This window comes from Panicum virgatum, chromosome 7K (assembly GCF_016808335.1).
Source record: "Panicum virgatum strain AP13 chromosome 7K, P.virgatum_v5, whole genome shotgun sequence".
Lineage (NCBI taxonomy): Eukaryota > Viridiplantae > Streptophyta > Magnoliopsida > Poales > Poaceae > Panicum > Panicum virgatum.
In genome coordinates, this window is record NC_053142.1 from 51,246,319 (window position 1) to 51,261,973 (window position 15,655).

Consider the following 15,655-nt stretch of genomic DNA (forward strand, 5'->3'; position numbering starts at 1 on the left):
CTGATGCGTGGTCTGGTGCTTGTTTTCCTTTGTGTCTTGTCAAAATGCTGAAAGAGAGGCAGGCAGGCAGGGATACACTGCCCGTCAGCTGCACTGATATGTTTCACGGTTAGAAGAGTGCTGCGATTTCTTTTCTTTTGTTTGTGATCTGCTTCGTTGCGCATTGCTTCTCCAGATCGGCAGATTCCGCGCCCATGCTTGCCGATTTCTGAACCCGGAGATGCAGATTGGAGCCTGGAGCGTCGGTGCTGTCCGTCTCAGCTCCCTTCTCGAACCTCGAGTGCTTTTGACTACCTTGAAAGCTTTTAAAAAAAATTGCGTGCATTTTGGTGCTAGGCTCAGGTCGTCAGGTGCAGTTGCTGCTGGGACTGCGTAGCATCAACTCTAGCTATGGAGATTGTTCCATGCAGTCACTCTAGAGCAACTGCGCAGAATCCTGGGCCAACGTTGTCATTGTTTGAGCACTGGTACCAGGTACGTCGACCCCATGGTAATTGGTTAAGTACTGGTATAATTACCATAGGTCGACCTGCTTTGCTACGAACTCGTGAAAGAACACGAAGTACTCCCCAACTCGGCTCATGATGGCACGAGCAGGAGAGCTGGAGCTCCCAGTTTTCTCTGTCTCTGCGGGTGTATTTACCTCTGGCGGCTGAACTGAACGGTGTGGAGACAGTCTGGCTCTGTGCACACAGAGAGAGAGAGACCACACGAGACATGCAATGCAATCGTACTCGTACTAGTCCCTAATGTGGGGTTACGGCCTGTGGGAATGGCGGAGTTTTGACCGGGCACGTTTGACCGCCAGCGTGGGCCCGCCGCTTATGATTTGCCTGCGGTGGTGCCTGCCGCTGTTGCATTGGCCGGTGCCACCTGCCTCTCTCTGGCCAGTGTGACAGGCACGGCAACTAGCCCCGAATTATTGCACCCGCGGCCGCTCCATGCATTCCCCTCACTCTCTCTCTCTACACGAGACTGCCTCCAGTTCCATTCCAATGAGAAAATTTCCTGTAAGGCGCAGAAACAAATGAAGGTTGTTTCTACGGCCCTGAAAACTGAAACGTATTTTTTTTATTTTCGTTTCTTTCTATGCCCCTACCGTCATCTCTCCAGCTAAGTCCAACTTAAGTGGCTGTGAATAGACCAAAATACCCCAGGCGCACAAACTTGTCATTCACGGTACATACCACTCAGCCCTCTCCATCTCTCACTGACGAGTGAGGCCCACTCGTCATCTTCTTCCTTCGTTCTCCCTGCACGACGGTACCAGCAGGGGATTGAACTGGGCTGGCAAGGTCGCCGGCAAGACGCTGCACCGGCGAGCAGCAGCACCCCGCTCGCCACCTACGACCCCGCCACCACCGGCCGCGGCGCCGCCGGCCGCTTCGCTCCCCGCCCTCAGCTCCACCCGCCGCCGCCGCCGCCCTCAGCTTCACCCGCCGCCATGCGCCGCCGCCGCTCGCGGTCCCACTCGCCCCCATGCGCGCCGCCGCTCGATGCCCGCGGCCCCGCCCGCCGCCGCCACGCTCATCACCCCAGCGCATCGTCACCGCCCGCAGCCCGCCCATCGCCGCCATCCGCCCTCCGCCGTGCCCCTGGGGAGGGTCTCCTCCGCGGCCTCTGCCTGGGGGACGGCCTCCTCCGCGCGCCGCCGCCATGGCGGCGCCGCCTTGGGGAGATGGGGCACCGGAGGGATGGGCCAAGGGGTATTTCAGTCCAAAAAATTTTATTGCTCACCTTAAACTTCAAACTCTAACAGATTGGGCTAACAGATCCAACGGTAGGGCCATATAAGGAAACGAAAATAAAAAGAAGGCCACAAGAGGGTGTTTCAGTTTTTCAGAACCATAGAAGGGATCTTCATTTGTTTCAGGATCTTATAGGGAATTTTCCCCATTCCAATGGAGGAGGGAGAGAAGAGAGGGGGATAGGGGAGTTTTAGAGTTTGGTTTGCTCGGCGGAGCGCGCATTTATAGAGGCTGCCTGCCGGTGCCGGCATCTCCGACGCGCCGGCACCGCTGCCTGCGACGCCATTCCCATTACTTCCCCGGAGATCGGCGATCCATCCACCGGTCGACCACTGTTCCCTCTCACACCACCGCACCTCGCCTCTGAACCATGGATCCATCACGAGTTCGGCAGGAGGGGCCTGGACCCGCCCTCCGATCCCTCCCTCCTCTTCGGACGGACCCCTTCAACTGTTGGGCGTTTTTGGCCGCATCTCTGGAGGATCATCGCTCGCTCGCTCGCTCACCTCTGCTAGCCTGCACTGCACGAGCTAGCTGGCGACGACCATGCCAGTGTTTTTTTTTAAAAAAAGATCATGCCAGTGTCAGCTTCAATTCATCAGCCGTTGAACGGAACGCAATGGAACGGAGCTCCTGCAGAATGGGACGGGATGCTAGCTTGCGATCGGCCGATCCGCGTGCGTGGAGGATCGTGCCTTTTTACAGCTTGCATGCGCGGGCCGGATCCACAGCACGCCGTGCCGCCCCATAGCTTTTGCAGGGCCAGTCGACCGGCCGGCCGGTGGCCTCCGCCTGCTGCTGAGTGGAGCTAGCATCCAATGCTGAGGGCTAGCTGCCGCCGCTGCTGCCGCCGCTGCGCCACCTCCTGACTCCAGTGCTCCTGCGCCAGTAGTAGTACTACCACCACCACCACATGAGCTAGAGCGTTGTACTCGCGTGCAGGGCCCCCGCTAGGCGGTGCGCCGGTGCCGCTGCTGCCGTCTCTGAACTCTGAAGCATACCACTTGGCCCTTCTACTTTGCTTTCTTCAGGAACTGGCATTATTTGTTGGCTGTGTTTATTTTATTCTGGATTTTCTCTCGTGACACCTGAGGATCTTGGGTTGGACTGGAGTACATGTGTTGTTTGCACATGTGTATATGCGCCACTCAACCCTGTAGAATGATTGATAGCTGGTGGCTGCTGCTAGTATAGGTTTTGGACCAAGGAGAACTGCCGACAGAAAGCCGCGAGTACTACGGCAACCTCTCTATTATTTCTCACTTAGGCTGTGTTTAGTTCGCGAAAAATTTTGGGTTTTAATACCATAGCGTATTTCGTTATTATTTGACAATTAATATTTAATTATAGATTAATTAGACTTAAAATATTCATCTCGTATAAATCAGTTATACCATATAATTACTTATTCTTTTTAATTGTATTTAATGCTCTATGCATGTGTTCTAAAATTCAATATGGTGGATATTGTTTGAACTTTTTTGCCAATTAAATAGGGCCTTACCATCATCAGAAAAGCTCAAAGATGGCGACATGGTAAGTCCGGACTCCGGACCGGATTACTACGGTCTCATAGTAATAGGGGAGAGTGGGCACTGGACATTGGTGACTGGTGTACTAGAAGCTACTGCAGGAAAGAGTTCACACAGACACACACACTGGGAGTGAAGCGAGAGAAGACAAGCCGTATGGGAGGGCACTAGGGCAGGGGCATTTCGGGGAGAAGAGGCAGGGCAGCTACGGCCTGGTACGTGGGATGTGGATGGCAATGGCATATGGCATCTCTGCCCCTGGTCAAGGACTTTGACTACGGACCTGGGAGCGGTGACAGCCGAGATTGTCAGGCTTTTCTGACACCAAAAGGACAAATCCATACGTTCACCACCGCCTGTGTCCACCCAAAATCATCACCCCTGGCGTGGCCCCCCGGCTTAGCACTGCCTGATCGGCTGATCCTCTTTTCTCGGGTGTTTAGCGCCCATGTTCTAGTCTAGCTAGGTCATTAGGTTAGGGTGGCATGGAAGCTACCATTGATAATGTAGAACTGTTCACAGTTCTGGCACTTTTTTGTAGCTACCTCAAGACATTTTAGCTGAAGCAAATGTTCCTTCCTCACTATATTTTCTCACTATATTGTAGCTAGCAATCATTGACGGATCGCTTACCATGGTTGACTGCTTGTGTTATTCCCCTAAGGTTTAAAGCCAGGTGCTACCAATTCTCATATTCTGAACGCTTACAGCTGCACTACGACATTTCTATTTAGTTTTTAGGAAACTATTTCCAATTGATGTAAAGAAATTTAAATTAGCTCGTTATGAACATCCGACGTTCGAAAAGAAGCCGAAAAGTCCAGCTAAGATGTTTTTTTGTTTTTCAAAATACCAGCTGTGAGCTGAATGGGTGATCACCGAGGCCTCGTTTGATTTTTAAAGTTACTGTCACATCGCATATTCAGATGTTAATTTGAATATTCAGATGCCAATTTAATATAAAACTAATTGCATAAGTTGCAATTAGGGCTCTATATGACTCTATTAAATATAATTAATACACAACTAGTGAATGATTACTATAGTAATTAGTAGTCAAATTATGAACTAATTAGATTTAATAGATTTGTCTCGTGATTAATTTACGACTTATAAAATTAATTTTGTAATAAATCTATATTTAGTACTTCTAATTGATATATAAACATACAATGTGACAAAATTTATGACTTAAACTGAAAAAAATCAAACAAGCCCGAAATGAAATGGGTAACCACTCCAGTCCAATCCCATCCAGCGGCGCGCGGAAACTGCCCAGCAGGACGTCCTCCCTTCTGCGGTTCTGCCGAGCGACGTGTAGCCTTGCACTGGGGAAAAGACCAGGCTGCCCCAGGTGAAGACTACAGATATATAGAGAGAGAGGACGGGACAAAAGGGCCACCAGGCCTGGTCCTTGGAGATGATGGGCGGAAGCCGACAACGCAGCGGTCCACCCGTCTCCAAGGCTCCCCCTCCGGCCACGCACCCCTCCCTCTCTCTCTCTCTCACAGTAGTAGTCCGTAGACCGCGCCCCGACCGACGTTTACCCGTAGCTCCCTCTACATACTCCGTCGCCACCGGTCCGGCGAGGGCATTTCCGGCACTGCGTCGACGGGCGAAGGAAGACGACGCCTTGCGCGCGCGCGGTAAATTTTTGCTTTTGCATTCCACGCACGCGTGTACTGGGGCGCGGCCGGGTAGCTGCTCAGCGTACGTACGCCTACCCTTTTTCCTCTGATCGATCCCTTTGCAAAACCCAACCAGCGAAGTGGACAAAAGGAGAGAAGGAGCTCCTCAAAGTTAGGCCCTATTTAGTTCCAACGCAAAAATTTTTTTGCGTTGGAATCTTACTAATTTAAAGTAATAAATGAAGTCTATTTATAAAATTTTTTGCACAGATGGGTTGTAAATCGCGAGACGAATCTAATGATGCTAATTAATTCATGACTAATCAATAATTAACGGATGGTACTGTAGCACCACTGTTGCAAATCATGGATTAAGTAGGCTCATTAGATTCGTCTCGCGATTTACAGCCCACCTATGCAAAAAAAATTTATAAATAGATTTCATTTAATACTCCATGCATGTGTCGAAACATTTAATGTGACGGTTTTTTTGTGTTTACGGGGTTTATGGGGTGGGAGGCCTTACCTTGGTTGGTTACAGTCTCGCAGCAAGCAGGTCAAGAACCAGAGACAAATCACAACACCACGAGCTGCTAGGTGGCTAAACGGAATACCTAAAGAGTATAAATTTTTAGTATTTGTATTGGTCTGTTTGACTCTGCAGAAATGTGGTGGTGTTCAATAACAAATAATTTCTTTTTTTTTAGCATAGGTGGCTAAGGATTTTTTCCCCCCAAACATGAGTGACGGTTTTAGTTTTAGGATCGACGTTCATTAGTTTGTCAGGATTTTGGCTGACAATCTGTAGGATGTGTGTCGGTTAGATAAAGTTTGGAAAAAATTTAAGATGATGTATCACCATGATGTATTTGTTTTAAATCAATATAGTTTTTTTTATTTTTTTTAAAAAAACTAGGTAGACGAGAATAGAGTTGGAGCTAGAGCTAGAGATAGAGCGCTATGAGCTTGGCCTTCTGCGCCGCTGTTGACCGGTCGCGCCGATGTTGATCGTGTGTTTACTTAAGGAGTAAATTCCCCGTATGCCATTGGAAAATTGAGATGATCCCTTATGTGCCATTGGAAATTAGCTTATCCCTTCTATGCCATCATTTATAATTTTATATCCCCTCCATGTCATTGCTGTTAAGTTTCCTTACCGGATCCGTTAAAGAGTATTGGGAAAAGACCAAAATACCCCTCCGCTACCTTATCCCCTGAGCGCCCACCCCCCTCCCATCCCCGACGCCAATCCCGCCTGGATCCCCCTGCCACCGAGAGGGAGGAACGACTTTGGCGTGGTGGTATGCCGGCGCTGCTGGGTGCCTAGGTAGCTCGCCGCGGCGGCGATGGAGGGGATGAGGCGCGGCGGCGGGCCGGTGGCTGCGGTGGCACTGTGGCACTGTGGCTACTGGTCGGCGTCTCGTTGAGCGCCGGCGCGGCGGGGCTCAATGCCGATGGGACGCTGCTCATGTCCTTCAAGGCCGCGGTCACCGCGGACCCGCTGGGCGCGCTGGCCGGCTGGGGCTACGACGTCGCGGAGCCCTGCGCCTGGAATGGCGTCGTCTGCAATGGCTACCCTCAGCCCGCCGCCGCCGTCAACGTCACCTCGGCCTCCGCCACCAACGCCGCCAGCGGCAACTCGACGGCGGCCGTGTGGAACGGCACCGCGGCGGCTGGCGCGGGCGGCCTCAACGCGTCTCCGGCGGCGGCCACGGTGTCGCGGGTCATCAGCCTGGTGCTCCCCAACGCGCGGCTCACGGGGGCGCTGCCGCCGGACCTCGGCCGCGTCGAGCACCTGCAGCACCTCGACCTCGCCAGGAACACCCTCAACGGGACCCTCCCGGCCGCGCTGCTCCACGCCACCGAGCTCCGGGTGCTCTCGCCGCCTTGCCGTTCTCCCCGCCTTGCGCTGCTCTCCCCGGCCGCCCTGGCATCCGGCGGCTGCGCGTCCCCGGCAACCCGTGCCGGTGACGCGTCGGACGAGCAGGGCCGCCAGCCAGCAGTGTGGCGGCCGACGGGAGCGAGGGCCGCGCGCCCCTCTTGTGGGCGCTGAGGGCCCAGACGGGCTGCGCATGGCGGCCGCGCTGGCCACCTGACGGGCAGGGACGAGGGCCGCGGCGGCTGGGCGGTGCACGAGGGCGCCGAGGCGAGGGCCGTGGCGGCTGGGCGGTGCGCACGGGCGCAGAGGATGGAAGGGAGTTCGGCAGCGAGAGAGGTCACGGGGACGGCAGGGGCAGGCGCAGGCCGACAGCGCTGCCAAACCGGGTGCAGTCAGCGCGGCACCCCGGCACGGTGTGGCAGGGCGTTCCTTTCCCCGTCGCTCTGGGAGAGGGGAAGGAGAGGCCGAGAGGAGGAAGGAGGGGTAAAAAAAATCTGAACTTGAGCCTATTTGACGCTGTTAACGTGTCTTCTGACGGCAATGGCACGGAGGGGATGGAAAATTAAAAACGATGGCATTGAAGGGATGTGTTAATTTTTAATAACACATCGGGGATGGATTATATTTTCCAGTGGCACACAGGTAATTTACTCTTACTTAAGTGGTGGTGCGTGCTTGCAACAAGAAAGCCACGCGAGGCGAGGCGAGGCGAGACGAACAGGGGGCGGAATTAAACACGCGGCAGCTCGGTCATGCGCGCATGTCCGTTACGTGTCGGCGCCTCGGCCGGGGCACGGTCGTCCAGACAGCTCCGATCGATCCGGATCGGGCTAAGCTGCCATGCGTGCCCATAGCTTCATTCGATGATCGTCTGCTGACACTGCTGCTAGTCTGGGCTTGATTGTTCATCTGGGCACAGGCCGGCAAAACGGCCAGTCGCTGCACCGGCCTGCCGGCCGCCGTGTCGACGGCCATTGCTGCCGCCCGGTCGCCGGCGGCTCGAGAACGACGGCGACTACTATACGCACGTACAGACTGAGAGGCATGCATTGTGGCGGTGCCTGTCCTTGGCCTTGGTACGGCTCAACGTACAGTTGGCGTAGTGCCTGCCCCTGCATGTGTGTCCGATACAACAACGCGCGTACAGTACTAAAGCTATACGTACAGTACATACAGTAGTTCTGTTTATGAAAGCTATACGTACAATACATACAGTAGTTCCATGGATCGGTTATTGCAAGGTACCAGCCGCCGCCGGTGGCAGTGCTTGTAGCAATTCTTTGGAACTAACACTAGTGTAACTTCACTATAAATCCAGTACAAGTCGACTCTAACTAGAAATTCCAGTTGCCATCTTAAAAAAAATTCATTTCTTTTTCTTTTTTGAAACGGAACACGAATTTCTATTTCAATTCCTCCATGCACAATAACTACTGGGAAGGCGAAAGACAGGGAAAAAGAAAAAAAAAGACGCAGCATAGTAGATACGTACTGATGGTACGCAGGAACGCAAGGAAGGAATAGAAAAGCACACTCCGAGCCCCCGCGTCGGGCGACTCGGGCGGACACCCCAGCCCCCTCGCCGCCGCCCCTTCCCCCACCCCACTTCATCGCGCCGCCGCCAGAGCTGAGTGCCGGAAGCCTGCGCGGCCGGCGAGGACGGCGGCGGCGGGGCAGCCCTTCCCCTCCCTTTCGCCTAGCGGGTGCGGCCGCTACAGGTGTTGAAGGAGGCCACCGTCGGGCGAGCGATAGCGGCGCCGGCGGCTCCGGCGAGGCTAGATCTGGGTCCCTACGGCCGGATCCGGTGCCCGATTCGACGCGGGGGTGGCCACCGGTGGAGGCGCGGCTGCGACGGCTCCGGCATGCCAGCGCGGCCGGCGGGAGCGCGCGCGAGGAGTCTGGCCGGGGATGGGGCTGTGCGGGCGCAGGGGCGGCCACTAGGCCGTGCTGCGCAGCGCGGCGAGGGCGCGGGCAGCGGTGCGGGCGCGGCGCCGGGCGGACGGGGGGCCTGCGCTGGTGCAGGGGCGTGGAGGAGGTTCTGCGGCGGCCGCGTTCTAACGGAGTCGGCCGCCGCGGACGCGAAGGCGGCGCACGCGCCTGGCGAGGCACCACAGCGAGAGGGTTCCCTGCTTCGCTTGGTCGCGAGATGGGCAAGCTCAGGCGAAAGCCGTGTCGGATCTGCAGGCAAGACGACGGCGACGCCCTCAGGCGCCGTTTACCTTCTTGAAGGCGTTGTTATGGTATCTTCCCAATCCGGACAGCTGCAAGGGTGTGTCGGCAACGCCGTGGCGGCGTGGCTGATGGCAGTTTGCTTCGATAATGGTAGTAATCAAGCAGGGGCGGCGGTGGCACCATGGTGGCGTGGCTGGTGGCTCATGGCTGCTTCTCGTGCTGTTGGTTGTTTGAGCTTGGCTGGAGGTGTTGGCCGCGATAGGAGAGCTTGTGTTGATGACCCAATCCGATCGAGCGGAGTTTGTGTGTTGTAGGTTGTGGTAGCTCGGGTCGATGTCCCAATCCGACCTTGTTGTGGCTCATGTCGATGTCCTAATCTGACGAGTCAAAGTTGAGTGGGTCCCGGTTGATGCCCCAATCCAACCGGTCGGTGTTGTAGTTGTAAGTTTTGTATTTCTTTTGTACGGTTTTTGGGCCCGATTTATCTATAAACAGGATCAATTCTCTTCGTCTTATTAATATATGCCGAACCGCAAGGTTCGGAATTTTTCGAAAAAAAATGGTACGCAGGAGAAGACGGTATAGAGAGATCTGGCACCTACGATCTAATACGAACGTGTGTGTGGCGATATATACGGAGAGTAGGCGAGTACAATAATACTGGTATCTGAGCAGGATGGAGTACAGAGCGATCGACAAAGGTGCGTGGCTAGATACGGTACGGGGATATACAAGTCGCGTCGCTACGGCTAGCAAGCCCGGACGATTCCGCGCAGGCGGTTTCATTCATGAACACGCACGTTGAACAATCATCGTCCAGGGCCGTGTTTAGTTGCAAAAATTTTAGGGTGTAAAACACTGTAGTACTTTCGTTTGTATTTGGTAATTATTGTCCCGTCATAGATTAATTAGGCTCATTAGATTCCTCTCGTGATTTACAAATAAACTATGCAATTAGTTTTTTATTTCGTGTAGATTTAATATTTCATGCATGAGTTGAAAAATTCGATGTGACGGAGAATCTTGTAAAGTTTTGGAATTTTGGATGCAACTAAACAGGGTCCAGGTAGAGATCACCGATCGAGCTAGTACAGTACGCATCGTGCGTACACGAGCACGAGGGCAGAAGCGCCATTATTCCATGAGAGCTAGTAGCTAGCTAGCAGCTAGCTAGTGCTAGTTCCAAGCAAGCTAGTAGTAGAGTTGTAGAGCTGGCGTGATTCCATTTCATCCTCCAATGCGAGAGGGCGAGAAAGAAAGCCATGGCAGACGCAGCAGCAGCAGTGGAGTTCCTGCACGCAGCGCATGCAGCGGCGTCGACCAGCAGGCCAGGGATCGGAGGGAGGAGAGGCCCCACGGCCGGCGATCACATGACAGCGACGGAGGCCGGGGGCTCACGGCTCGGCCTCGGGGCCTTTCCTGTCCGACTCTCTCCTACCCCATCAGCATCTCGATCAGCATCTGCATGCGCCGCTAATGATCGTCGCGCGCGACAAACCCAGAACCCAAGAAGCACCAGCAGCAGCTCATCGATCATAATACCCACACCCACTGGCGGAGCTAGGTAGAGGCGAAAGGGGGCCATGGCCTTCTATGTAAAAATTCCATTAGATGGACAATAATACCAAGGCTGGCGGAACTCCCCCCCCCCACCCCCCCCCCTAATTCTCTGGTCTGGCTCCCGCCCACACCATTCCTCGACACCAACAGCACTTAGCCCAGGAGATGGAAGAGGAAGGACCTCATGCTCATCAAACCAACCAACAAGGGCACCTAGGTAGGACATGTCGCGATGATGCCTGCATGCACGCGACCAATGCAACAACGCTCCAAAAAAAAATTTCTAGTCACAGCCTCTCCAACACAATCAATCATCACCTTATTTACGTCTCTCGGAATCGGATTGCACAATGCGAATGCTAGCTAGGTACGGTTGAGAGCTAGGCGATCGACCAACGACGACCTGGTCACCGGGAGGCGGAGTCGCCGCTGCGGTGGTCGGAGACGAGGGCGTTGATGGCGGTGGAGAGGCTGTTGACGGCGGAGATGAGGCCCGCGAAGCCCTGGCGGCGCACCTCCGTGCGCTGCTCCTCCAGCCGCAGCCGCCGCTCCTCCAGCTCCAGCACCTCCCGGTGCCGCCGCTCCCGCTTCTCCTCGCACGCCACCAGGGTGCGCGCCAGCACCGTCGCGCTGCGCACCACGCTCGACCCCAGACGGTTCAGACGCCGCCGCTTCGGCTGCGGCTCCACGCCCTCCTCCTCCGACGACCCGTCCTCCTCCTCGCCGGACTCCGACGACCCCGTCAACTCCTCAGCTAATAATACACACACCCAAAAAAAACGTAGCAGTAAGTAACAACAGTAGGTTAGCAGAATACATAAAACGTAACAGTAACAGCAGTAAGTCGAGCTCATCAACAACTACAATGTACTACACGTACTGCAGCGTCACAGTTACTAGCATGTACTAAATTAACTACTCCAAAGATAGTTCTTTACATGTAAACACAAAAAACCCGTAAACGCATTAAAGTGAAAAAAAATCTTGCTAATTTAAAATACTAAATGAAGTCTATTTACAAAACTTTTTACATGGATGGGCTGTAAATCGCGAGGCGATTCTAACGAGTCTACTTAATCCATGACTTGCAACAGTGATGCTACAGTAACCATCCACTAATTATTAATTAATCATAAATTAATTAGCATCATTAGATTTGTCTCGCGATTTAAAACCCATCTATGCAAAAAGTTTTACAAATAGACTTCATTTAGTACTTCAAATGATCAAGATTCCTTTGCAAAATTATTTTGCAAAATGAACTAAACAGGCCCCAAATGTCAGAAATGCCCAGATTGACGGTAGTACGACTAGACCGGCTGATGCATGCGTGATCAAGGAGAAAGAACAAAAGGTGCTTTGCTAGTTCGTTGCATGCTTGCACTGTCGCTCCAAGCTTTCAGGCTTTACAATTGGATCTTGCCGATGCCTTTTCAAAGTGATTGCAACAACCTTTGTTTCTTTGCGAAGCCATGGATTTTCCTTTTTATTTACCTTCACTGCAACTCTGCTAGTAAACGTAAGTAAACCCACCATGACTAATTGACTAACACCTAGTTTAGTTGCAAATTTCAAAATTCCAAAAAAAAATTCGACACCAGGAGATTTAAATCTAGACGAAATAAAAAACGTATTGCACAGTTTGCCTGTAAATCGTGAGACGAATCTAATGAACCTAATTATATCGTAATTAGATACTAAATCACTACAGTAATACTATAGTAAATAACCTCTAATGATGAATTAATTAGACTCAGTTTGTAATTTATTTTGTAATTAGTCAATATTTAGTACTTCAAATATAAAAAAAATGCTCTTTCAAAAATTTTGCACGAGCCAACTAAACAAAGCCTAAACTAAAGTATATGATATGAATGCAAACACCCAGTCCAGCAGGATTCGCCACCCACTTTGCCATGAGAAGAGCTGCACGCAGCTTTATTCCTACTCGCAGCCAGCGTTATCACCGCTGCCACCCGCGCGGGAAGAGCCCACAGTAAAAAGTTAAAAAGCGACCCCCCGGTGAGGTAAATAATTACACCAGCGAGCTCTCAGCGCGATCTCCCCCCAATCATAACGGCCTGGCGCTAAGCTTAAATAAAGCTCGCCGCGGTCGACGGGCCCACGCGTCAGCCGAACGAACAGTAAATGGACGGGTAGATAGATGTAACAGCTGCTGGTATTAAGTACGGGCCCGCGCCCGGCGCGCCGACCATACCGGAAACCGACGTCGCCGGCGGCGCCACCGCCGTCAGAAGCGGCGGGGGAGGCGGCGGCGGGGGGCGGGGCTGCGCGACGAGAGGCTTCGGCGGTGATGGCGGCGCTGGAGGTGGCGGGGCGGCCGCGATCGCCGCGCCCCCGCGGCGCGCGGCGCGGCGGGAGAGCACGTCCGTCAGCGCGTCGAACACCTCGGGCGCCAGGTTGGTGGGGAGGTTGCGGTCCTTGCGCTCGTGCCGCTCCATGGACCAGTAGGACGGGACGGCGCCCGCGCCGCCGCCGCCGCCTGGCGCCGCGGCGGTGCCAGCGACAGCGGCAGCGGCGGCGGTGCGGGACTCGTAGTCGCGGACCTTCTTGTAGTCGCGCAGGAGGTTGTCCCACTTGTCGTTGCACTGGTTCTGGCTGCGCAGGCAGCCGTGGTTCCAGCAGTAGTTCTCCACCCACTTCCACCGCTGCTCCGACGACCGCGGCGTCGTGGGCGACCCGTGGGCGTGGCCGTGAGCGGCCCCGACAGCGCCGGCCCGGCGGTCGTCGTCAAGGCGCTTGGCCGTGATGAGGATGAGCGTCTCGTGGAGGGTCCAGTTGCCCTTGCGGTAGTCCCGCGGCGCGGACGCCGGGGACGGTGGCGGCGGCGCGGGGCCCCCGGACGCCGGCGAGGGCGGCGTCAGGTGCCCCGCATGGGCGTGGGCGTGCGGGTGCGGGCGGAGCAGCGCCAGCGGGGACGCCGCGGCGGACGAGGACGGCGAGGGGTCGGAGGACCCGGACATGGGCGCCGCCGCCTTGGCTACGGTGTTGGCCGACATGAGCCGGCGGCCCGAGCTACGGCGCTCGCGTCTGGATGGGCGCGGTGGCGCTGGGCATCGGGTGGCGAGGTGTCAGGTGTGGTTGGGTGCGGACGCGCTGGCGACGGGGGCGAGACCACCCCGTATTTACATGCGACGGCACGGCGTTCGGTTCCGGAGCGCGGCGGGCGTTTCAGCTGGGTTGAGTGAGAGTGTGCAGTGCGAGGCTGCGAGTGTGGCAGGGCGCTCCATGTGATGTGAGTGGGGGCTGGCAGGCTGCGGCCGCCCGCGCTGAGCTCCACGCCGCACCTCACCTCCTACGCTCATGTGAGGGAGGAGGGTGCCACCGTGCCAGACAGCCAGAGGCCAGAGAGCCAGCCATCTCCTTTCCCTCCATCTCCTGCTCATTTCCCGCGGTTTCTTTTCAGTTTTGTCAGTAACTTACGAACTTTGTAGTTTTCAAAAAAAAAAAACTGACGAACTTTGCTTAGGCCCTGCACTAGACAAAAGGGCAGGTAATGAAGACGTGTAATCTTTAGCTGCTAGCCTAATCATCTGTCAAACAGATAGGCTGGAAAGCTAACTAATCAGTTGGTCTGATCACTGATCACTCTAGACAGTGCATGAGGAGCGGCGGCGCGCATCACCACCGGGTGTCCCGTAGCTGCCGGCGTGTCGTCCTCATTTCCGGGCAGGGCCGGGGCCCCTCCCCTTCTCCCTCCAGCAGTGGCCGGCCGGCCCGGCCGGCGACGCCGTTTCACCTCCACCTAGCGCGAGCAGGGGGCAGAGGGTGCCCTATTCCTTCCGCCTAGGAAAAAGGAGCCACTGTTCCCCGAGTGATTGTGCGTGCTTGTGCATATGCGGCGCCCGCCAACAGTCTCCGCACGAGAGGCGCTGTGGTAAATCCTTTGGACGTGCTCGGGTGCATAGCACACCACCGTGTCTCCAAGCTGCGCGAACAAAAAAGAAGTTGAAAAAAAAGAACGTATCTGGTGCAAACCAAGAATCTTGTGCAAACCCGTGCAAACCTACTAAAAAAGTTTCAAAAAATTCTGAAAAAAATCATGAATGTGCTTCTCAGCGTACCTCATCTATATACAAAATTTTATATTCAAATTCATCTTACTCTAAAAGTTACAAAAAAGACAAATTTTCTGACAACAATAATGGTTCAAATGCATTTCAAATTTGTCTTTTTTGTAACTTCTAGAGTAAGACGAATTTGACCATGAAATTTTATATATAGATGATGTAATCTGAGAAGCACATTCATGATTTTTTTCAGAATTTTTTGAAACTTTGTTTAGTAGGTTTGCACAGGTTTGCACAAGGTCTTTGGTTTGCACTAGATACGTTGCCGAAAAAAAAAACCAACAGTGTCCTGTCACTTCACCCAAAGAAATGGCCTTTCCGTTGAGGAGCCCTTGTCATTGCTGGTTATTTTGCAAGCACACATGAATCCAGGACTCGATCTCACAAGGAGATGTGCATGGCAATCATGTACTTGACTTGCCAAAGTCCCCAAACAGGCTGCACTGGAGTTTATTATTTTCTGAACTGGAAGTTGCACAACACTTTCGGAAGCAGCAGAAGCACCAAGCACCTCTAGCGAGTAGGCCGAGGTCCCCCACTCCAGGAATTCTACTCGTAGACGCGGCGCTCTGGCCTTTACCATTCTCCTTCCGCCGCATCAGTGGCCGCTTGCTTATCTTTTCCCTCTACTCCATCTCTTTGGTGTGGCGCCTGCCTACAGAATGAGGGCCGAATGAATGGGATGAATGATCGCTGATCCCCTAGCGCAATCGGCCTAGTGCCAAATTGGGCACCACACTAGCGATGCTAGATATCGCTGCACAGCATTCTTCACCAAATCTTGGCTTTTTTGCTAGCTCGTAGCATGCCTTTTGCGGGATAAAGAAACCTGCCGGACCCCAAGTGGTGGAGCTGAAACGGCAGGCGTTTGGGCCGAAAGTGAAGTGAAACTGAACGGATGGGGGGTGTTACGCTTGAACCGCGGCCCAGTTTGTTGCCTACCGTTGAAGTCTTTTTTAAAAAAAAAAACTAAAAAAATAAAATAGGATGATGTGGAGGTGCGGGGAATCGAACCATATGCCTCTCTCGCATGCGAGGCGAGCGC

The 15,655-nt window shown here is 54.0% G+C and overlaps 1 protein-coding gene across 1 annotated transcript; it reads right to left on the reverse strand.

Annotated features, from left to right (window-relative positions):
* Nucleotides 1-10,680: 10,680 nt before the first annotated feature.
* Nucleotides 10,681-13,821, reverse strand: LOC120642821 (trihelix transcription factor ASR3-like). Its single transcript, XM_039919428.1, has 2 exons — nucleotides 12,738-13,821; nucleotides 10,681-11,273 (listed from the first exon to the last, which is right to left on the reverse strand). The coding sequence occupies exons 1-2, from the start codon at nucleotides 13,537-13,539 to the stop codon at nucleotides 10,927-10,929; spliced, it is 1,149 nt and encodes a 382-aa protein (XP_039775362.1). The 5' UTR covers nucleotides 13,540-13,821; the 3' UTR covers nucleotides 10,681-10,926.
* Between the last annotated feature and the right edge of the window lie 1,834 nt (nucleotides 13,822-15,655).

Bases quoted from the DNA above. Each gene is read 5' to 3' on its own strand.
- LOC120642821 (XM_039919428.1), bottom strand. From the start codon at position 13,539: ATGTCGGCCAACACCGTAGCCAAGGCGGCGGCGCCCATGTCCGGGTCC. The intron at 11,274-12,737 runs GTATGGTCGGCG...GTGTATTATTAG, and splicing joins GCCGGCGACGTCGGTTTCCG to CTGAGGAGTTGACGGGGTCG.